This window comes from Tachysurus fulvidraco, chromosome 1 (genome assembly GCF_022655615.1).
Source record: "Tachysurus fulvidraco isolate hzauxx_2018 chromosome 1, HZAU_PFXX_2.0, whole genome shotgun sequence".
NCBI classification, from domain to species: Eukaryota; Metazoa; Chordata; class Actinopteri; order Siluriformes; family Bagridae; genus Tachysurus; species Tachysurus fulvidraco.
In genome coordinates, this window is record NC_062518.1 from 52335561 (window position 1) to 52360506 (window position 24946).

General features: G+C 40.2%; 3 gene segments (V, D, J or C); 2 read left to right on the forward strand and 1 right to left on the reverse strand.

Annotated features, from left to right (window-relative positions):
- The window catches only part of LOC113655548, a 163044-nt gene that overhangs the window by 95181 nt on the left and 42917 nt on the right, over positions 1-24946 (reverse strand).
- The window catches only part of LOC125141311, a 163138-nt gene that overhangs the window by 93799 nt on the left and 44393 nt on the right, over positions 1-24946 (forward strand).
- Positions 1664-18795, forward strand: LOC113658687. The segment is given in 4 exon segments: positions 1664-1744; positions 1843-2143; positions 17531-17565; positions 18328-18795. Coding segments are annotated over 4 exon segments (702 nt in total).

Consider the following 24946-nt stretch of genomic DNA (forward strand, 5'->3'; position numbering starts at 1 on the left):
TTTGGTTCCACCCTAGGTGGATGTGGGTCCAAAACATAAATGTGTTGTATGCTGAAACATCTAGCATGTTATAAAACACAACCATTGGCCATCTCCTGGTCATTTGCTGGTGATTCTGTGTGGCAGTCAGTTTGTCCAGGTTGTCCACCTCTCCTTTGTTTTTATTATAGTCCAGGATCAGTATGGGCTTTTTGTCACTTCATGATGACACAGCTGCATCTTTGTGATAAGTGGACATAAGTACGACATTCCGGTTGTTTTTTATGGACAATATGAAACAACAGTGGTGGTGTCTGTAAAAATGAATTTTTAAGAAAGAGGAGTCCTGTGCTTCACCTGCAAAATTTCAATGGGCAACTCAGGTTTATTTTTATTTTTTACTCACCATGGTAAGTTTCCATCTAAGAAGTTCTTGTCCAAGGTCATAGCTGGTAAAAAAAATGTCACACGTGATATTGTGATCCTGCAGTCCAGTAGTCATATTGAGTATTACAAGTTTCCCTTGTTTTTTCTCAGGGATGCCACTCCCAAGTTTTCCTGTGTAAATCTGTAGATTTTGATGACATTTGCAGCAGCTGCCCTGCCATGAAAGGCAGGAGGTACTGAGCTCCAATAGATGTTACCACTTTTGGATCTGAATGTTTCAGCAGGAGCAGGAGCAGCTTCAGCACTGGCAACCACTTCATCAGACTCAAAAGTGTCTGTGTCTTCTGTTAATACTTTACATCATCTTTGTCAACAGAAACCTGCTTGTCCATATCACTATGCTGTTCTCTGTCCTCTGCCTCATTTTCAGCAAAGATATGATCCAGAGCTTGGCTTGTCCTAAATCGTCTTTTCATTTTGCATGCTCCAAGATGGAGATGTGTACTCTGCAAGTCATTAACTCTAAACTGAATTCGTCTTATGCATGCATCAGGTGTCTGGACACTTCCATCTTTGTTCGTTTTGTTTGTTCAGGGAAGGTGACAAACGGGCAAAGACAGGAGCCCCTAACTAAAGCTCACAGGTTTGGAAGAGAAGCAGGCTGTCAGATCATGTGATGAAGTTACACACTGAGGATCATGGGAGTTGTGTTGGTTGTAGATTAAGTTAAAAACGTGTCTAGATTTACATGAATCTTAACCACCAGGGTGCAGTGTGACACCTTAAATACATTCAATGCTGAAATCAGGCAGCTGCTAACAGCTGGAAATTCATAAAAGACCAGATTCATGATTGCAGCTGGATCCAGGACTTGTTTAAACTGTTCTGGTAAAATCTCACAAAGTTATGAATCCTCTGTACTCTGTAGGATTGTCCTCCTCCTACTGCTGCTGTTCTGTCTCAGACTAAATGACATGAATTAAGTGTAAATCTGATTCCTTATAAAGTTACAGACAGTTTTTCAGTAGTAGTGTTGAAGACCTGCTGTGTGATTATTAATTCAGAATAAGGTTCATGATGTGGATCATGACAAGTGTCAGACCACGATGAGAAGACAATCAAGAGAGAGAGAGAGAGAGAGAGAGAGAGAGAGAGAGAGAGAGAGAGAGAGAGAGAGAGCAGTGAGGTGTAAGAGAGATTTGCATGAACATTTTTCCCAGAATAGCAGTTGGTGGCCCATGCTTCAGTGCTCTGTGAGTGTTTATAGCCCTGTGACTTTAACACTTCATGACTGAGAGCTGCTGCTCAGCAACTTCACCCACAGCAACCATGACTTTGATCAGCGTCTTCATCTGCACACTGGCCCTCTGGACTCAAGGTGAGAGTTTAACATCAACTCACAGCCTCACACACTTCATTTCATACTAATTCTACACCACTTTAGAGCACAGAAACACAATCTATGTTTCTCTTCAGGATCCAGAGGTCAGGTGACTGTGACTCAGACTCCTTCAGTGCAAACTGTTGCTCCAGGAAACACAGTCACCATCAACTGTAAAACCAGTGTGGCTAGTGGTAGCAACCTACACTGGTACCTGCAGAAACCTGGAGAAGCTCCTAAACTCCTGATCTACGCTGCTGATACATTAGAGTCAGGGATTCCAGATCGTTTCAGTGGCAGTGGATCTGATTCTGACTTCACTCTGACCATCAGAGGTGTCCAGACTGAAGATACAGGAGATTACTACTGTCAGAGTTACCATAGTGGCTATGTGTTCACACAGTGTTAGAGCGTCGTACAAAAACCTCGGTCAGTGAGACTGCACAGAGAAACACTGCTGCAGCTGGGAGTGACTGCAGGTGCTGAGGGGGAGGATGTGATACAGCACAATGACACACACTGTGGACCAGAGAAAACACACCACACTAACTCACTAATGCACACACACACACACGGACACACACACACACACACACACACACACACACACACACACACACACACACACACACACACACACAGACACTAATGCACACAATATTAACATTCATTAAATAAAGACACTGACAAAATTGAACATTTTTATTATTAATAAACTATTAGATTATGATTTTCTTTATAAAGTTATCAAATACAAAAAATCAGCAGCACAGTCAACAACCTGAACATAACAACCACATGTAAAGTTTGACTAATCCCACCAGGTCTTACAGAAAGTGTGATTAATCCCTTGTGCTCCTGATGAATCCCACTTCACTCAGTCTCACAGAACAAACGTTTCCATACAACTTATTTGCAGAACCTTCTGTATGTTGAGTATCAGTGTATTGGCACAAGAACATGTTGCATAGCAAAGTATCAAACTTTCACTTGACTGCTCCGTATGTCCCATTCTACACTAATGTAATTTAACCACACCCACCTCTACCACTAAACTACATCAACATAACTCACATGTAATAAATAGCTTTACTTCTTTTTTCATCAAATTCAGCACAGATAAATACATGTCTAAAGGTTGTGCTGTTTATGACATCATCACTCTGATGATTTGATGATCAAACTTTTCTACAAACACAATCAGAACTGTAACTTGGTAGGAAACAAGGAAGATCTCTGTATTTTCTCTAACCTAAAGACTTTATAACACAAAATAATGCTGCATTTTGAAAGTACTTGTTTTGATGTACCACATTAGCACATGAGCTGCAAAGCTGATTGTGTTTGAAGAGAAGATAGAACAGGGGTTCCTGAGGGGTTCCTGAACTTTATAGGTAATTGACCCCAAATGGCCTTTATGAATGTCATGTGACCCCCAAGACGTTATCATCTACACTTTTTTAATTCATTATTAGATGGGTAAAGTTTAAAGTTACTTTAATTTGTATATTTTTTATTTAAATTATTTACAACAGATCGGCAGAATTATTTTTTATTCAGGGTTCCTGAACTTTATAGGTAATTGACCCCTTTATGAATTTCTTGTGAAAAAACCCTCACACTGGTTTATCAGTCTAGAGCAGTGAGCATAGTAAAAGTTTAAAGTTACTTTCATTTGTATATTTTTTTTTATATTAATTACATGAAATCTGCAACACTTATGCCCTGCACTTGGACTATCTGAAGTATATGAAAAACACTTTCCACTTCATTCAGCATGTATTTCTTAATCTGGGAAAAGGGTGAGCTGACATCTAAAATTCACTCTCTAAAAAACCAGCTTGCAGTTACAGTGTAATGTGGCTTCATCAACAAGATATTACATGGTCATTTCAAAGTTTGGTTGGTCAAACCCAAAGGTTTGTTTTTATTTATTTTGATCAGTAGGTCCATAGTTCTTCCTCCTGATCTGAGAATCTTTGCATTGTTTCACTTTGAGAATAACACGTTTCTGCACAAGTTTCCTTACACTGACTATATCTGCAGAAGAAGAACAATTTCAGAGATTAGGTCCCTTGAAAAAAGAGAAAAGAAGGTTAGTCTTGGGATTGTAAAAATTAAGATGTTCAATTGAAGATAATAACTTTTATTTTTGAATGAATGCAGGTGAATGCAAATGCATGAATGCAGACTATAGTTTTAATGTTATATTAGTATAGACTTTATATAGCATGTTTTATGGGGAAAATGTTCTCAGGAGTATTCTTCACAGATTTTGTTAGATGGGCTGGAATTTTTAAGTTACGTTTTCTCAAGTTATCAATTACACATTACTTTATTTCTTTAGGTCAACAAGTTTGCTCCAAGTAAATTCAACTTATCCAGGCTAACAGTACAGTGTTGTCTCTTTAGCAGCACAGGTATGCTGACTTAAATATTTACTTGTCCATTTCTGAGCTGTCTGTCCTGGTTAAAGTTCTCAAATCACTTGTCAGCAATCAATTAATTTTTGCTAATGTCACAGTCTGGGTAGGCGGAAGACAGACCCATACGCAGGATAGTTTCAAATGACAGGGGTTTAATAAACAATAAAGACAACACGGTAAAATATGCGGAATAAACAATACAAATGACGACACTTAACAACGGTTAACACGACTAGACGTGACCACACACACAAATGATTCGCCCTCCATCGGCAACGCGACACACTTAAATACAAGAGACAATCAGGGACAGTTGTGGAGACAGGGAGGAACAGACAAAGGCGGGGCAGACACATGACAACAACAATAGCACATGGCCAGAAGTCCGAGCTGATCCATGACAGCTAATAACATCCTGTCTGATTTTTTTATGGTTTCAGAAAACACCGCAGCACAGAAAAATTACTGCAGCTTTAGAAGTACTAAATGATTTAATCAAATCTGTTGACAACAAGCAACACTGAGCAGCCTTGTTCTTTGATCTGTCCAAAGCATCAATACTGTAGATCATACCATCAGCTCATCAGCACTGGACTGTCTAAACATACTATTGCTCTCTCAAACAGAACTCAATGATTACAGTCAGCAGATCTTACCTCCTGTTCACTCAGTGTAACCAAAAGTGTGCCACAGGGCCAAAGGCATCACAGCGTCCTTTAACACACTCTCTGCTTTGTGCCCCATGTACAGCAACTGGAAAAAAGAATTAATCTGGGACTATATTTTAAAACCAATGTCAGAAAACAGGCATCTCCATGGACACAAATACAGGGATAACATAAAAAGGGGCATTATTAAGAAAATTAACAAAAACTACAAACAAAAGGCAAAGAATAAAAAAGAAACCAGGAGACATGACATACAAGAAACATCTAGACTCAGCAAGCAACACAAACAAGACAACTGGATATAAATAGAGGAAACAAACAAAGAAACACAAGGAACAGGTGTGCAGAGGTGGGAACAAATTAAGGATCGGGCAGGGCAAACACGTGAGCACAAATACAACCCAAAAACACAAACACAAACAAAGACATAAACAAAGCCTGACAGAATGTCCTCCTGGTGTTCAGGCAGGGAATAGTCCAAGATGTCCATAACAGTGCAAGGAACAGAGCAAGGAACACAGCAAGGCATGTAGGGTGAAGCGAGGAACACAGTGAGACAAGTTGGGGGAGCAAAAGTCGAGCAGAAGGGCTATGCGAAGTCCACAGCCGAGCAGAAGGGCAAAATCCTCTGCTAAATGCTGTTACCAAGCCATCTACCCCACAGGAGCATTAAAATGTCCACAAAAAAGGAAAGGGAAAAAAAAGAAAAAAATCAGGCCTGGAACATCCCCGGCATGCAAGAAGTGGGGCTGCGTCTTCCACGAAAATACAGGAAGTGAAGCAGCGACCCCCTCAGAAACAGGTGAGGAGTGATGCCACAGGTCACAGAGGAAACAAAAAAGTAGATTTGGCTGGTGACATCCTCCAAAACATAAACACACTCACATGGCACAAGACATAAACAAAGCCTGACAGAATGTCCCCCTGGTGTTCAGGCAGGGAAAAGTCCAAACCATCCATGACAAACAAGTCCTGCCTTTCTTTTGCTTGTGCTGTATTATTGAGATGTGATATATATGCATGCATCTTTTCAATGTTTACAAGCTTTTACATTTTTTCATAGAGGCACTACCTTTCATAAAAGACCATTGCTCATCATGGTGTGTTGTATTCTCGTTTTTGATGCTCTGCCTTGTCCATCCACAGACTAAAACACTGCCATGTCCTCATTTATGAATCTATCCCTGTGTCTGATCTACATCTGTAGGAAACATGTGGGTAGCTACAGCCTTCCATCACAAGAATAGTCCTTACTGTCTGTTCCATTGGTGCACACCGAACTGGGAAAAAAGGATTTAAATGTGCTGTTCATGCTGCCTGAAATTTATGGAGCTTATGTTTATATATGATTTTAAAGGGATTTAAATGGCTTGGCGATAAGGTGTAGATGCTTCATCTGATTCTGTTATGTACTCTTATTGATCCTGGTCTTGTTATACATTTTATTATATTTTAAATTAATTTAATTTTGATGATGTTTTTATGTACAGAAAGTGCAAACTGTCAAACTCTCAGGTCATCAAGGGCTCGGCTTTCCAAAACCATGAAGAAAGCAAAACTCCATTTTGCACAGAAAATTAACAATCACTTCTTTTACACTCAGGACCCCAGACACGTGAGGCAGGGCATACAGGCCGTAAATAGCTACAAAATCACATCACATGTTAAGTAATTTATACTGACATACGTGTCCTTTAGTGACACATGTTTTCGGATTGCGTAGAAAACCCTTCAACAATCCCACTAAGGAATGTGTCCTAGTTTGCACGGTTATTTTTGAAAACACAAGATCAGCTATCAGAGTTGGTCTTACCTTGAACGCAGGTGTCCTTCGAAGTCCCTCGGTCTTCTAACAAAGGATCCTCTTCAAGTCTTCTACTTAATCTATTGTTTGAATCTTTAAATGAAGGAGACAGACTTAGACTTTTTTGTCTTTACAGAGTCCTCACAAAGGGATGACTTGTTTTAATTAAAAGTAAAGAAATACAGATAAAAGCGAGTAATATATAAAAAAAAAAAAAAAATAACAAATAAAATATCCTTCAAATAATCAAAAAATATTATTATAAGTAAAAGTAATTAAAATGCAAAGATACTAACAAACCAAGAAACACTCTCCAAGTGTAAGCTTACGTTCGTTTTATGATGCACTCGCTATTAGCAATACTGAGTATAACATACTAAGCTTGCCTCTAGGTGAATTCACACCCAGATGACATTTCATGACATTTCCTTATATACACTTTGTTACATTGCTATTGCAACTAGTATTTCGCTGTCGGGTCTGGCCACAATGAGGGTTGAAACACTTCATCTGCAGACTTCACCGTGAATGCTATAATTCTGTTTAGTTTTAATGTGTTTAGGCCGCTCCACCATGCAGCTCTGCACTCCTCGGCTTTCCAGTACATTCAGGGAGTTGAAATTGTGCTGTGTTTTCAGTATCAGGGCAGCGCAGGGCAGCATATATTACTTATGGGAGTTACTTCAGAATTAAATCCTTTAAACACAAGATCAGCTAATAAAATTGATGAAACACCACACACACACACACACACACACCACACACACACACACACACACACAGATTTCATTGATCTTTGCTAGTGCTAGAGATAAACTTAAACAAGAGGCAGTTTTCTATGCTAAATGGTTAAGTAACAAAGCTCTATATTGGGGGCCAATTATTAGCTATATATAGTTTTATAATGCACTATTTAATAATGAAGAGTTCAGTGTTTCATGTAAATCTGAAGTTAAATGTATTTGATGAACACTAGTTTGTAGCCTGTAAAACATCTGAAAGGAAAATCTGGTTCAGATAATAGAATTTAAACCAAGTATTAACTCACGATCAGGTTAAATTAAAGCTCTTTCCATTTAGACGTCCTATCGGCGACGGCCTATTGTTACAATCTGTGATAGTCACAGATGGTCCGATTGTTACCAGCTTGCACTTGTCCTAGCATGCCCTGATATTATATATACATATTAGATATATAGAACACTGTAGATTTTGTTCTCTTATTTCCCTGACACTAGGGGTGTGGCTGACCTTTTTCTTTGGGCGTGGTTAGGGGATTTTCTTTCTTCTCAGGTAAGAATTTTTTGAACTATTGTCCCCAAAAGAGCATGGTTTAGTTCTGCTGCTGCCTCTTGTTGAAATCCACAACCAGCTAGTTGGTGTTGCTGACATTCAGAGATCATGCGGCTGTAAGAAATGCTTGTACTTGCAAAAGAGTAAGTTCATGTTAAAAACATGTTATTAAAAACGGTTTTAAAGTGACGTGACATTTGGCCAAGTACGGTGACCCATACTCAGAATTCGTTCTCTGCGTTTAACCCATCCAAAGTGCACACACACACACACACACACACACACACACACACACACACACACACACACACACACACACACACACACACACACACACAAAAGAAAGTGTACAGTGACCTCTCCTTAGAAAATACAGCAAATAACATACACACACACCCGGAGCAGTGGGCAGCCATTTATGACACGGCGCCAGGGGAGCAGTTGGGAGGTTCGGTGCCTTGCTCAATGGCACCTCAGTCCGAGACTCGAACCCACAACCTTAGGGTTAGGAGTCAAACTCTCTAACCATTAGGCCACGACTTCCCCCTTTTACATACAGTGAATGTCTTATCAATGGCTAAAAGGTAGATTTGCTAATGACTATCTTTTACTTGGCAGAAACTGTTCAATAAATTCCTACCCATGCTGTGGTGGTTCCTGTTTTAATTCTTGTTATGTTTTATTGACCAACAGATTAAGCAATACCCTGTGGTGCAAGAAAAGGAAGTGTCATAAATTATTTTAGTGTAGAGAGCAGATGGCTAGCAAAGACGATGCGGAACACCAGGTTTGGTGGAAAGAAACGTCAGATCACCATTTTAAAGAGGACCAGGGATCATTTCTCTAAATAAAATCATGAACACAACAGATTTTACACTTCACTAAACAGACTGAACTCTTACACTCTGCCCCAAGTCTAGAAAAAAACACCTCCCATCCTGCATTTCACTCTATAGTAATAATTTTTAATGCAGCTCCATCTGATAAATGACTGAGCTGTGATCCATTCCATCATTTGTCTATATAAAAGTGCTTTTCCCAATTTTTTTCATGATCAGGCCTCCTAACTCACCTGATTTCCATTCTTCATTACAAGCTCCTTGATCCTCTTCTTATATCAGATTATATTTCACATTTTGTCTGTTTCACTTTGACATGTGTGAACTTTGCAGACTTTTCTCTACCCACGCAAGTCATGGATGATCCTACTGGCTTACACGGTCAGGAGGCTGCTAGATGTCCACTGCAGGAGACAAATAGTGCGGTACTTGGTGGACTGGGAGAGATCCAGGCTGGAGGAGTGAACGCAAGTCTTTCATTCTGGACCCCTTCCTCATCCACAGACCCCACCCAGATGGACATGTGAACAAAACACATGACCTCATGCAAGTGGCCTGTTGCATGTGTGTGGTACTTACCTGTTCAGGTCTACTATTCACTGCTGCTACTAAAACCCTAGTGGCAGTGGCATCTTTCTGTCAGCATGATAATGTGCCCAGACACACTGCAAAACTTGTTCATGAATGGTCTGTACAAGACAAAGAGAGAGTTAAATGTGTTGACTCAGCCTCCAAACTCCCCAGATCTCAGTCTGAACAAACGTCTGTGGGATGTGCTGTACAAACAAGTCTGATCCACGGGAACCTCACCTCACTTACAGACCTTAAGGGATCTGCTGCTAATATCTAGGTGACACCACAGAACACCTTCAGATGCAAAATGAGCTCATGTCAGAGTCTAGAGCTGTTTTGGCAGCATAATGGGGACCTACACTGTAGTAGGCAGATTTAAATACAATAATATTTAAAATACTGGGCAAAATTCTTAGGTGTAGTATTTAAAATCATTTTGATAGATTTTAAATATTACAGAAAGAAAAATTGGAAAACAAACAAACAAACAACAACAACAAAAAACATAACACTTGCACCCTCTAATCATGGGACATTTATAATAATAATAATAATAATAATAATAATAATAATAATAATAATAATAATAATAATAATAATAATAATAATAATAATAATAACTTTTATTTTCTATAGCACCTTAAAAAGTACATCTCAAAGCGCTTTTGTAAAGCGCTTTGAGATGTACTTTTTAAGGTGCTATAGAAAATAAAAGTGGCAATTTTCTAATACAGAAGACAATATAAGGGGAAAAGTATCATCTATACTACAAATATTTGAACAAATACAAAATTTATATTTTCTCATCTTGATTTTCTCACAAATGCGTGAAAGCAGATTTTAAAGCAGCTGAGCAACTTCCTCTGTCAAAACAGCAGGTGGCGCTGTGGCTCGATTTAAACTTGTCTTTCAGGGGCACTATTAAGTCACATTCTTTTACTGTACATGGGGGGCACGGTGGCTTAGTGTTTAGCACATTCGCCTCACACCTGCAGGGTCGGGGTTTGATTCCCGCCTCCGCCTTGTGTGTTTGGATGTTTGCATGTTCTCCCTGTGCCTCGGAGGTTTCCTCCGGGTACTCCGGTTTCCTCCCCCGGTCCAAAGACATGCATGGTAGGTTGATTGGCATCTCTGTGTGTGAGTGTGTGAGTGCATGAGAGTGTGTGTGTGCCCTGTGATGGGTTGGCACTCCGTCCAGGGAGTATCCTGCCTCGATGACCGATGAAGCCTGAGATAGGCACAGGCTCCCCGTGACCCGAGAAGTTCGGATAAGCGGTAGGGAATGAGTGAGAGAGAGTGTTACTGTACATCAGGAATACAGTTTCAGTTGGATATTGATTTAAAATAGAGTTTTTGTTTTCTGTTCTCACATGCAGTCACAGACTCAGTTCTTTTTAACATGCTTTATTTTTAAAAATTGTTCAAACTATACAGCAATATATATGACGATACAGAGTACATGTCTGAGGCTCTGAAGCTTCTGAGGATTCACTAAAACATTTTTACTAAATCTAACCAGGACATGATTACAAGAGAAATGGAACAATTCTAATATTTCTTGGTTTGAGTAAAATTACTGTTCGATAATTTAAATGACTCCCCACATATTTCCCCACATTACATCATCACATGTTTAACACATTCACACTTAATTCTTCAGTGAGATTTTAGGGAAGCGTGTTAGATACAGTGATAATTGTTATGTTCCTAGTGATTTATTTACTATTTAAATCTGAGCCTTAACTCATCACATCGTACAATATTTAATAGATTTAATAGAAATGTAATGAAAGTAAAATCTGTATTAAAATGTAGTATCTGGAATTGAATTTCAGGTTCAGCAGTAATAAGTAACACAGTAAACACTAATATCACTAACATTAATATTCAGATTTATTTCACTTTAAAGTCATTAATATTTATGGAAATCTGTGTGGGTTAAACATCATAATGTGCATTATATTTACTTATAAACTGCCTACAGAAGGGGAATGTGATTTAGCTCATTTACAGTAATTACATTATCCACAGATTTATTTATCCTCTCACATCTGACATGTTTTAAAGAAGAATAAAGGCCTGATGTGAGACCTGAACGGTCATGAAGGTAGCTGTCAGGACCCTGGCAGAGGTGGCTTGGAGACAGACCCATACGCAGGATAGCTTCAAATGAAAGGGGTTTAATACAGGAGGAAGACAAACAATAACCACAACACACGGGGACTAACAATATGTTAATGAAGCCGCCCTGCCATAGGCAATGCGGCTCACATATATACACACACGGGCAATAACACACAACGGGGAGCAGGTGTGATGACCGGGGAGGAGCACACGAAGACGGGGCAATCACGGGACACAAACACAAACGCACATGGCCACAAGTCTGCGCAGATCTGCGCTAATCCCTAACAGTAGCTTTTAAAATCAAACTATGGATTTTCTTGCAATTCTAGAATTTTAAGAGAAAATGCTAAAAAAAACATTTCAAATGTGAGGATTTTATAAATTTAGGACAAAAATGCAGATTATAATTTAAAGACCAGCTGATCAAATCCTAATATATACAAATGAGAAGATTACACAGTCTGTAATGGTGAAAGAACAGAACTTTAGACCACAAATAAGAAGCTTTAGTCTTAAACAATTAAAGCAAACTAGTACATTCATGGTTTAAAAATCTGTCTAGTTTTAGTTATAACATAAATGTTCTCCAAGTCTTACTTGTATCTGCAGCTTTATTTCCATTCCCGAAGAGGATTTGTCCACACTCAGCCACAGCACAGTAGAGCATTTCTTTACCAGAGGTTGTGAGCTTCCTCTTGGGGAGAGTGTAGACACAGCTCTGTGGAGGAGAACCAGCCTCAGAGCTCTTCTTACACTCATCACTGGTGTTTCCATGAGTGTAAATGATTCCTGGATCAGATTCTCCTGAGCCGTGTCTGAACCAGTACACGCTCGGTTCTTCACAGCTTGAAGTAATGGCTTGTACTGAACACTGGAGTGTGAGCGACTCTCCGTTCTCCAACACCTTTACAGCTGGAGGAATTTGTTTTGTCTCCTCATCTTTAATTTAGTAAGAATATTACTGTAAATAACGAGTGGTGTGAAATTACAGAGAATTCTACATAAAGGCTTGATCTGGAGCTAGTTATTAGTTATAGTTAGCAGGTTATCAGAGTAAAACTGTTTACCTTCAACAACCAAAAGGGTTCCAGATGTAAAGTCTGGTGAAGTGCCCAGCATTTCTACACAGAAGTATGTTCCTGTATCCTCTTCTTTCACATTTGTAATGTCGAGATTGAACAATTTTTCATCACAATTTTTCATCCAAAACTCTGAGCTGGAACCAAACAATGTAATCTTTGTCACTGGACACACCACATTTTATATTAACATCTTCTCCACTCTTTAGTTTTTTTAACTTGACTTTTCTAGATGTTAGAAGGTTTCACTGGGAAAGAAAAAACACATTGTTTAATGGTTTTTAGTAATGAAGTCAAATGTGTCATGAATTTTATTTTTTGAAATTTATAAGATTCTTTAATATAAAAATATAAAAATGTAACTCACCTGATGTTAAGAGACAAAGAGCAACAAAGAGTGTGATCATCGTTCTTGTTCAAACAAAGTGATAGTGATGTTAGGAACTCAGACAGTTCAGTAGAAAACCAGTCCCTGATTGGATGATTTGAAGCTGTGGTCTGATTTTATTGGTCCAGTGGCTGTAATGAGAACTGATGGTGGAGTTTATACCCAGATATGACACGATCTCATACAAGCAAATATTTTACTAAACTGACAAATCTTCCCATGTGGCTGTTTTCTCTGACTCCAGTGATCATAGAACTCTATCCAGATAATCACAGTGCACTGGAAAGTCCGAGATGACCTGCAAAGCTGAACTCAGTGGGTATTGGCTTAGTTTATGTATTAATACATGTTTTTTTTTCCTAACTCACTTTAAAACAATGAATACAAAAAAACGTGAAAAATGCGAAATTAAAATATTTATTTATTTATTTATTTATTTTTATAATTTATCTGTAAAAACTGGTATGTATTTTCTATTTGCATATGATTAAATTTCATTGGTTTCGTGTTTCCTCCTGGTTCCATGCTGTATGCCAATGCACCCAGTTACCATGTGTGGAATCCGAGAGGTTTGGTGGCATCTTGGTGAAGATGTTATATACTGGGAAGGTGAGGCTTACACACAAGTCTGTTTCCCAATTCACCACAAGGACTAGCCAGCAGAAGCAGGCTGCAGATGAGAAGATTAGGGGGAAAAAAAAGCATGAAAATTACTGCACTAATACACTAGTCTCATCACATCATCCTGTGGTCAAAGCTCCATGGACGCTTGAGTTCTTTCACTCAAACTTCACACACCATGTCTATGATCCAATTAAGTGGAATCTACATTATTCAAAGACATTCTAGACATTTCTATGCTTTCACTATAATACACTAGTCTTGTACTGACCCCTTGTGGGAAGAGTTATTTGTGTTTTGAGTTTCTTGTGTTTTGTCCACACAGAGCTACCGTAGTTCAGGTATTCTCTTAACATTCCTACAAGTCATACTCCAGAGTGTTAAAGTCTGTAAACTAATGTTTTGGACCCTAAACATATCTGTCTGTAAGTATTTGTTTGATAGTGATCTGAGCTTCCATTAGATACAAAATTTAGTCATTTTACCATGTTTTCTATTTGTAATTTATTAGAAAATATGTGGCGCTACTACTGTTAGCTTCCTTAAGGCATTTTCCATGTATATTAGCATCATGCTAATCGCTCGCTAATAAGAACTTTTTTTTTTGAGGGTTTTAGTTATTTCTAAGCTCCTTATTTTATATTTATATTGTAATATGCATTCTCTTTGTTTCTGTATGTTACAGTTTTACAGTCAGCAATGTTGGTGACCGGTGGGAAACAATATCGGACTGTTCCATTTTCAGTGGTCACGTTCCAGTCAATGGTCCAACGCAAGCGTTTTGGCAGCAAAAGAACTTGCTAAAGCAGCTGCTGCTCAAGCACAGGCATCATACACTGAAAGAGAAGCAGAGGTGATAAAAAAGAATACAGAGCTCGACCTGACCTCCTCAAACTGTGTCTACAGAGTGCAGCTGCAGCTGCCAATGTTGAAGCAGAGGTCCTCGAGGCAGTGGCTGAGGAAGAAGGTGGAGATACCTGGTTTCCAAAAAACAGCGACAACGTCGTCCAGCCCATACCAGTTCCACCTCCGCTGGCTAATACCCGCTTTAACTCCGCACAAGCCACCACGTTAGTGCTTCCAGCAGCTCAGCGATTAAAGTACAGTGATTTTGTGCAATATAAAGTCGAAGAGCACAGCACACAAAACAGTGAGATTAGTGAATATGGGTTTCAAGAGCTATCAGTGACACATTCCTCACAGAATGGCATCACCAGTGGAGCAGATTGGTCTTATTTACATTCACAGAATTTAGCAGACACCCTTATCTAGAGTGACTTACAACTGAGCAACTGAGGGTTAACCGGCTCAGGGGCCCTGCGATCAGTAGCCCAACACCTTAAACACTGAGCTACCTTTTGATCAGTAGCCCAACACCTTAAACACTGAGCTACCCCATTCTTATGCGAAAAAGCTTGTTCAAAAATTCCTTTTTTTGCATTTCACTCGCGGTATCAACCCCAGTTACTACTGACTACAATTTCCAGCCACACACTATGAATCAGTCTGCCCCTTTCCAGCTCAGGCTATTGTCTCCAGGCCCTGTTGTTAGTGCAAACGAGTCTAATTCCCCAGTACATAACTACATGAGAACAACCTCTATATTGTGATATGCTCAATGCAAATAATCATGTGTTAAACAGTGTTTATTGTTCAGAGAACATGAACAGGAGCTTATTTTTTGTAAAAAAAAAAACTAAACAAAAAAAAAAACCTCAGCATCACATATTGTATCTAGGTAACATTGTATTTTATAAAATATATAAATAATGACTTAAACACGATGAAATCCAAAGTAGCATCGAGCGGTACCAATAAGCCAGCCGTGACAGCGGAGATGGTCACAGTTTTGTCCTTATTGTTTATCTTGAATTCTTGTTCTTCTGCAGCAAAATGTACAGATTTAACACAATACATCTCCAGTTTGTCCAACAAGTATTAGAAGCAGTGTGAGATGTGTTCTTTTTAAAGTGAATGTACACAGGACCTGATGATGGAAGTCTGGATCACATTAACGAGTTGTTAACACACATCATGATACCAATGAACCCAGTTTATGAGTGTTTGTGAAGTGAAGTCGGCTCTCATACTGAGACCCCAAGTCTGCTGAGCTTGTTCTGTGGAACAGTCCTCAGGTGGGATTGGTCAAACTCTGAACAGGAGCAGGAGCTGATTGGTCAAACTGTCTGTAGAAACGGCTGGGATTGGTCAAAGTTTCTGTAAGAGTGGGCAGAAGTGTTTAATTATTCTGCAGGAGCAAATGGGATTGGTCAAATGTTCTTCAAGAGAGGATGGGATTGATCACACTTTATGCAGGAGTTGGTGTGGTGGGGTTTCTCAAAGGTTCTGCTTAAGTGGACAGGATTGGTCAGTTATTCTGTAGGTGACAGTAATATTGGTCAGCTTTCTTCAAGAGTGGGTGTGAAGGGTTAAACTTCATGTGTCAGTGGGTGAGAATGGAGATACTTTGAGCAGGAGAAGTTTGGGACTGGTCAGGAGCAGACAGGACTGGTCAGAGTTTCTGTGTGGTTCTTGTAGTGTTCAGGTTGGTGACTGTGCTGATGATGTTACAGTGTTTTTGTGAAATCTCTACAGAAAACCAGTTTTTTACATTTCACACTGAAATCATGTCAAAAACCTACAAATCACTGATGTTAATAATAATGTAGAAATACAACCCAGTGCCTTACAGAGTTTCTAATGAATGTCATCTAGTTACAGATAAAGAATCATTGTGATGTTTCACACAAACTGCTGTAGAACTCAAGGTCATCTGTGCAGATCTGAAATAAATGAAGAGATTTTAAAAAGATTTGTTTTCTCATTATTTATATAATTCTCTGCTTTAAACTGCTTTTTAAAAATGGTAATTGGAGTTAAATATTGTCTAATAGTTTGTTAATAAACACGAGATGTTTAGTTAATAAAGTCCTAATGTGGGTATTAAATAATTATAAAGTTTATACTAATGACACTAGGAACACTAGGAATAATAATAATGTGGAATAATTTGTACTTATGGTGTGTGTGTGTGTGTGTGTGTGTGTGTGTGTGTGTGTGTGTGTGTGTGTGTGTGTGTGTGTGTGTGTGTGTGTGCATTAGTGAGTTAGTGTGGTGTGTTTTCTCTGGTCCACAGTGTGTGTCATTGTGCTGTATCACATCCTCCCCCTCAGCACCTGCAGTCACTCCCAGCTGCAGCAGTGTTTCTCTGTGCAGTCTCACTGACCGAGGTTTTTGTACGACGCTCTAACACTGTGTGAACACCAAGTTACTACTGATCTCATGGTAACTCTGACAGTAGTAATCTCCTGTATCTTCAGTCTGGACTCCTCTGATGGTCAGAGTGAAGTCAGTATCAGATCCACTGCCACTGAAACGATCTGGAATCCCTGACTCTAATGTATCAGCATGGTAGATCAGGAGTTTAGGAGCCTCTCCAGGTTTCTGCAGGTACCAGGCGAGAGCGATACCACCAAGCACATCACTACTGGTTTTACAGTTGATGGTGACTGTGTTTCCTGGAGCAACAGTTTGCACTGAAGGAGTCTGAGTCACAGTCACCTGACCTCTGGATCCTGAAGAGAAACATAGATTGTGTTTCTGTGCTCTAAAGTGGTGTAGAATTAGTATGAAATGAAGTGTGTGAGGCTGTGAGTTGATGTTAAACTCTCACCTTGAGTCCAGAGGGCCAGTGTGCAGATGAAGACGCTGATCAAAGTCATGGTTGCTGTGGGTGAAGTTGCTGAGCAGCAGCTCTCAGTCATGAAGTGTTAAAGTCACAGGGCTATAAACACTCACAGAGCACTGAAGCATGGGCCACCAATGCAAAGTGTGTGTGTGTGTGTGTGTGTGTGTGTGTGTGTGTGTGTGTGTGTGTGTGTGTGTGTGTGTGTGTGTGTGTGTGTGCACTAGAGTGTGATGGAGGTTTTTGTACGATGGTTTCATTAGAATGTATCACTGTGGTACACTTTTGGTGGAGGCTCCAAACTCATTGTGAACAGTAAGTGTGTTTTCTTCTTTTTAAAACTAAACCAGTTTAGTTCATTACTAATTCCATGAAGAAATAAACTTAAACTAGATGATTTATGTTTAGAATGACATCATTGATGTTATTGTGTATTATTATGCTGTGTTGAGGAAAACATTTCAGTATCAGAACAGATCCCATATAAATGTTCTTCAACATTCAACAAATACACAATAATTGATGTTAAATATGTAATAAAGACACACTTGCTATATATTCAACATGCAATAACTCTGCAGTTACTCTATAATAAACATTTAATAAATATAGTGACTTTGTGCTGATGTCAAATCCAGATGAAAGCTGCTGTGTGTGTTTGTGTTAAACAATGAATATTTCTGTAATCAGCTCCATTTGGATTTGCTGCAGTTAAATATGCTGAAGGTTTGAACTATAAAGTAATAAGACTTGTTATGAGAAATGATTTTTCCAGATAAATGACAGTGTGGAACATGTTTGTTTTGTCTCTGCACTGAAACTGAGGTCCAATAATAATAAAGTACTCAATGAAACTCAGTCATGAAGTCAGACTTTATTAGACTTTATTACTCTGTAAGATCAGTCAGTTCCACAAAGTTACAGAAATATTTCAGAATCCGTTTTTAACTGTGTGTGTGTGTGTGTGTGTGTTTGTGTGTGTGTGTGTGTGTGTGTGTGTGTGTGTGTGTGTGTGTCTCTGTGTGTGTGTGTGTGTGTGTGTGTGTGTGTGTGTGTGTGTGTGTTTCTCCTCTCCAGCTGGTCCCACAGCTCCCTCCGTGTCTCTGCTCCCTCCGTCCCCTCTGCAGACGTCTGAAGGATCGTCATCGCTGCTCTGCCTGCTGTCTGGCTACTCTCCACAGGGGGCGCTGGTGAGCTGGACAGTGGACGGCTCCGAGGTGAAGAACGGGGTTCTGACCAGCGCTGAAGAAGAGAAGTACGGCCGTTACAGCCGCAGCAGCACCCTGACCCTCAGCAAAGACCTCTGGGAAAAGGGGGTGGAGTTCAGCTGTAAGGTCTCCCATAACAACGCCAATCATCCAGTCACGTTCAGAAAGAGTCAGTGTGAAGGCTAGTGGATCCAAGATAGAGTTTAACATAGAGCTGCTTATCATCCATCCTAAATAGAGTTTCAGTTCTACACAATGCTGACATTTCTGTCTTTACTCTGTTCACTGTCCTGTTGCTCTTCCTGTAGTTTTTGCTGAAATAAAGCTGAGTTTTGGACGTTGTTTGTTCTTTTATTCCAGTTAATAGTGATGATCAGTGTGATGAGAGAGTGGGATTAGCTGTAGATTCAGTGCTGTGTGTTGTGCTTCAGTGAGTTTGACTGAAGGAAGTTGAACATCTGGTGAACTTTCTGCTCTATTCTGGGAGAAATGAAACTCTAAATGTAAATCTCACTTCCACCTCACTGCTCTCTCCTTAAGTGAGGTTTAAAATGTAGGGTTTTTTTGTTTGTTTGTTTGTTTGTTTTATTTCATGTTCTATTATATCTTACATATTAAATGTTCTAACTGCAGTCTGCTGCATTTTTTATTTCCTGTGGAACTGAATCTCTCTCTCTAAGAATAATAGCACCTATAACACACCCCACACCCTCCTGGTCCTTCTGAAATAAATAAACCTTATAATTATTGTGACAGGACGGCTAATAGACACTAGAGAATGAGTGAAGGGGCAAACAGTGTTTATAGAAGTGAATAATAAGGTTGCAGGAACAGTGTGAGTGTTATTAGTGCACTTTCACTAGACAGACCTAAGTAAAGACCAAACCAGAAATCTCTGTGCTTCAAGACATGTGATCTACCTCCACACCACTGGGTGGAACAGCTACAGGTGGAGCAGGAACACCTACAAACCAGTGCCAGGAAAAGGCAGGAAACCAAATGAAGGAGACACCAAACTGGATCACAAACAAAGGAACCTTTAATAAACTGGGACAAATTAAATATCAGAAGAGACAAGAGAAATGTGACACTTTTTAGAAAGGCTTGTTTTCTCCTGATAGCTGTAAGATCATTCTTGTCTTTTTTCTAACGTATCTTTTCTTCTGATTTTTACTTTTCTTTATTTCCTCTTGTTTATTCGCATTTACTCTTATATGTTTTCTTGGTAAAGTTTCATCTCAGGCAATGTTCTGATATACTGTACTGGTCACCCCTCTACCAAAGTGTGAGGAATAACATCCTCATGAGCTGGTCTTAAATGTCCTGAATAGCAGCTGCAGGTAAAGTTAATCATCCTGGAGGATTCTAGATAACTGACTTCCCTTTCGAGGGACGCTATGGAAATCCTTCTTTGAAGAATGATTCTTTGAGGACATGTGACGGAGTAATTACTCGCCAGTAAGTCCATATAAGGGCATCTATGTCACACTGCTCCAGCTTTCTTTGTCTTCAGGAAGCGCTCTGTGTATGTGTGTTATTTGTCTGTCTGTCAAGTGCAGGGAAAGAAAAAAATAGGGAAAGACTAGGCAATATGTTGCAGTCTAAGCACTTTAAGAGATGCGTGCATCCGTGCCCCCGCTTTATCACGGGGGGCGACGCACATTCTCTTTGCGTTGTGTGTTTGGGAGAGGAGCAGTTCAGGACTGGTTTGTCACGGTCGACCTCAAGGATGCTTATTTTCACATAAGCATCCTGCCAGAGCACAGGAAGTTCCTCAGGTTCGCTTTCGGTGGCAAAACGTACCAGTATCATGTACTTCCTTTTGGCCTAGCCCTTTCACTACGCACGTTACGAAGTGCATGAACGCTGCCCAGGCACCGTTGCATCTCCAGGGCATCCGTGTACTGAACTACCTAGAAGACTGGCTCATTCTGGCCCAGTCGGAGGCTATGGCAGCCAGTCATCGAGATGCTGTGCTTGCCCACATGAGGTCCTTAGGCCTCAGGCTGAACCCATGAAAGTGTGTGCTTTCTCCTTCTCAGAAAACCACCTTTCTGGGGGTGGTTTGGGACTCCACCACGATGCGGGCTCATCTTTCTCCATGGGAGGGCCCCTGTCTCTCAAGGGCACATAAATTGCCTGGAGATGAGGGCTGTGTTTCTAGCATTGAAACACTTTCTCCCGCACCTCAAGGGCTGCCATGTCCTAGTGCAGACGGACAGCACCGCGGTGGTGTCCTATATCAATCATCAGGGCGGTCTGTGTTCACGCCCCCTGTTCAGGTTGGCGTGGCAGATTCTGCTCTGGGCAGAGACCAGGTTTCTTTTGCTGAGAGCGGTTTTTATCCCAGGGCGTGTAAATCGGGAGGCAGACTTCCTGTCGAGGCAGGTGCTGAGGCCCGGGGAGTGGCGTCTTCACCCCCACGTGGTGGAGCGAATCTGGCAGATTTTCGGCCGGGCAGAAGTGGATTTGTTCGCCTCAGAGGAGTCGACCCACTGTCCGCTGTGGTTCTCCCTCTCTCACCCGGCCCCGTTGGGCCTGGATGCCCTGGTATGGACGTGGCCGAGGCTCTGTCTGTACGCCTTTTCCCCGGTAGCTCTGCTCCCGCAAGTCCTAGCCAGAGTGTGCCACGACCAGGTCAACCTTCTCCTAGTTGCCCCTCGTTGGCCCTCTCGAGTTCGGTTCTTGAGAAGGGAACGAGATACTGCGTTGATGGCCACGCCCCGGGCATCCGTTCGCGCTTCCTTCAGACAAATAGAAGCTGGAGCAGCGTGACGTAGATGCCCTTATATGGACTTACTGGCGAGTAATTACTCCGTCACATGTCCTTTCCGAGCCATTAAATGGCGTGTGTGCACACAGAGCTTCAGACACAACTTCCTCAAAGAAGCATTCCCATAGCGTCAGCACTGATGCAGCGTCTCGTTCCCTTCTCAGGGAACCGGGTTACATACGTAACTTGGTGTAGTTCTCCAGAGTGAGTTTCTCTCACTGTGCAAAGCCCACAGAACCGACTGTGAAAAAGTTTTGAAATTTGGCAGACTGATTGGGGAGGGTTTATGGAACATTCTGATTAAATTTGGCTCAAGTGCTATCAGCGCTCTAGCGCCACCATTGTCAAATTGTCAAATTAAGTCCTAATTTGGAGGTTTGTTTTGGTCGTAACTTTGGAACTTTTTAAATTTAAAAGCCAGGTATTCCTGCATCTTCCAGGTTTAGATGAGTTCATCATGCTCTATTATGTAAAATTACACCTAATTAGATCTTGAGTTTTATACAATGGTCCCCACTGTCACCAAATTTGGTACCTCACGTTTTCAGATTAAAACTCACAAAAGTAAGCAAAATAAGTTTAATACTCTAAAAGGCTTGTCTTTAATAGGCCAATAAGTCTGACAGCAAAGCCAATATACAGTAAGTGAGTCTGTATCTCAATCCTAAAGAAAAACTTGGTCTTTATCTTTAGGACCATAACCTGAGACTATGCATGATTTTTCATGACAGCACCTACTGGTAAAAAGTTACAATAACAGACATAAAATGCTTACATCTATCTGACATCTTTGTGATTTCTCTTAAACGTTTTGTCAAATATTCACCAAATTTGACAGACATTTTCTTGACACATGTCAGTAGTCTTATGAAAGGAATTTTAATATTCAAAACTATTCTCCTCTAATGAGCTCGTAAATGTGTCTATATTTCATCCTGACAGATTGACAGCATCATATGATGTTCAGAAAACGAACATCATATGACTCACATCTGTGACCCTCTGCATCAGCACTGATGCCCTTCAGGGATTCATTCTCGCTTCCCTGCTTTTCTCTCTGTACACAAATGACTGCAGTACTATGGTTAGTGGACTTCAGGAAGAACCCTCTAGCACTACCCCCTCCTCACTATTCTTAATAGTACAAAGGCTCCAGTGATGTCATTTAGATTCATGGGCTCTATCATCTTGTCGTAACTCAGAGCCGGTCTCCAAGTTGACACATCACAGGGTGATCTCCACACTAAGACTTTTTGGTTACTAAAGACTGTTTTAGTTAGACTTAACTGATAACTCTATAATTACTACAAAAAACACTGAGAAAACTCCTCAGACCTGGATGAGAATGAGCAAACTTTTTTATTGTGGTCAATCAGCCAACAATCTTCTAAGAGAAATTGCCAAGTTGAAAGTAACAAATGAAAACCCCAAAAAGAGAATGTCATGCAAAAATCAATCAAAAACAAAAACTCTCGCGACGTTCTTGCAAAATTAAAAAACACACACCTCCACACACACACACACCACACACGCACCCACACCACACACGCACGCGCGCGGGGCTGCCTCCTTCATCTGGCCAGAAGAATTTGACACACACACCTTCACCCACGAGCCCCAGATATCTTCTCAATATATATCATGGCGCTCCTAATAGCCTCCTCTTTGGTTCCCAGTATTTCTTGGAGTCAAACGGTGCCATATCACCTTATTTACCGGCATCACCTAATATGTTTTCTAAATACACTGACCTAATTTCCCCTTATTTCCCATCACCTTTTTCCCATATGCCCATTTAAGGATTTTCCTCCCCTTAGTTCTCAGGACCTAGGTCTGTGAACCAATGTCTTTTTCATTCTGCATAACAAGTTATAGTTATGAGCTAAGGTCTGAGAACCCTGGTCTTCTCCATTCTACATAACAATTTTGTATTTGTTATTACAAATGTGCTCAAAAGAGCCTTACTGCCTGGTCAAAGTGGAGGATTAATCCTTTTTTACAGCTACAATGAGCAAGTTCATTTCATTTCATTTCTGGCTATGATAAAAGTTCTTGATTTTATTGGTTATGTTGTATTACTGTTTTTGTTAAGCCCTTGCTGTTATAATGTTGCTTTGTATTTTGATTTTCACTTCCTCACACATTGTTGATCAGAGAGCTCAGACTGACTAGGCCTGACAGCCCCGAATCTGGTTACTTTTACTAAGTTTATGATTACAATAAACATCTTTGGCCTGCAACATTGCCTACATATGTCTTATGACACCAATTGTAATATTTTGCAAGGCCTAATACTTTACTTTGGTTATAGTATTGTAAGGAATAATACTTTAATTATTTCTACTAAGATTTTTCACAACAATCTCCCAGAGTGTTCCAAGCTCTGGGATACATACATTGACTCCATTGTGAAGAATGGTTAGCAGAGATTGTTCTTCCCTTCCCAGAGGAACTTCAACCTGCCACAGGATCTGAGACAGTGCTGACACAGTGCTCGTCAGCCATCATTGAGTCTCTCCTATGTTGTTCTGTCATGGTTTGTTTCTACTCAGACACCAAATTGGATAGAAGGAAACTACAGACAGTTAGAACTGCTGAGAGGATTATTGGGCCTTCCTGCCCACCCACCAAGACCTGTATATCAACATATTTATGATTTACAGATCACTAAGCACCAGGACATCCAGGTACAAGAACAGGTTCATTTTGCCTTTGAACTCTCACCAGTGCAATATTCTAAAAAAATATCTAAGTGTAATATTGTAAATATCTTACATATTTGTGCCTACATGTTTGCATTTGCTTCTCCAATTTTTGTTCATTTGTCACCAAATTTGTCTCACATCATCTTAAGACCTGTCTAGACAAATGTCTACAGACTTTTATACAGACAGCTTATGACTAATAGGGTTAAATAATCATTTTTATTGAGCAATTAAAAAAAACATCATAGATACAATAGATACAATACAGATATGCAGATAATAGCACAAACAGTGAAAAAATCCCTTAGATGAATACCTTAGATGTTTTGAAATTGCAAGACCACCTGGCATAGTGGCAGCTTCTGCTGTTTGTGTCAGAGTGGATTTTGGATACTGTGGGTAAATTCTACAGAATCACTTTGCATCCCAAGTTCCTTCTTTCAACATTTGCTGACCACTGTCGTTAGCACAGACCAAACCTCGTTCCAACAGGAAGAACTTATTCAACATCCATTCTTATCTGAATCTTGTCAGAGCACATGAGACTCCTCAGGTTTGATTTTGGGGTCTGTACAGGTGCTGGCTTCTCTTTTTAGGTCTAGAATTATTGCTCACCTTCACAAAGTACGGTCCCTAGGCCTCAGGCTCAAGCCAAGGAAATATGTATTATCTCCTTATCAGAGAACCACCTTCTTGGAGTTTTTTGATTCAGCCACGATGCTGGCACTTGAGCCTCTCACTTGGGGGGATTCCATTCTTTCTGCCATATACAGTAGGACATCTGGCTAAGCAAATGCCACTCTGCAACCAAGGCACAGAGGTCCTGGGTCTCCTAGGCCTATGAGGTGTGCTGTGTGGCTTGCCATTGGCATCAGCTATGAGGTAGTGTCTCGTTCCTTTCTCAGGGAACCGGGTTATGTATGTAAGCTAGTGTAGTTTTCATCTGTAGTTAACACACTGATAAAAGTAAAATGTGTCATGTTACAGTGAGTGTCTGATATGAAGACTTG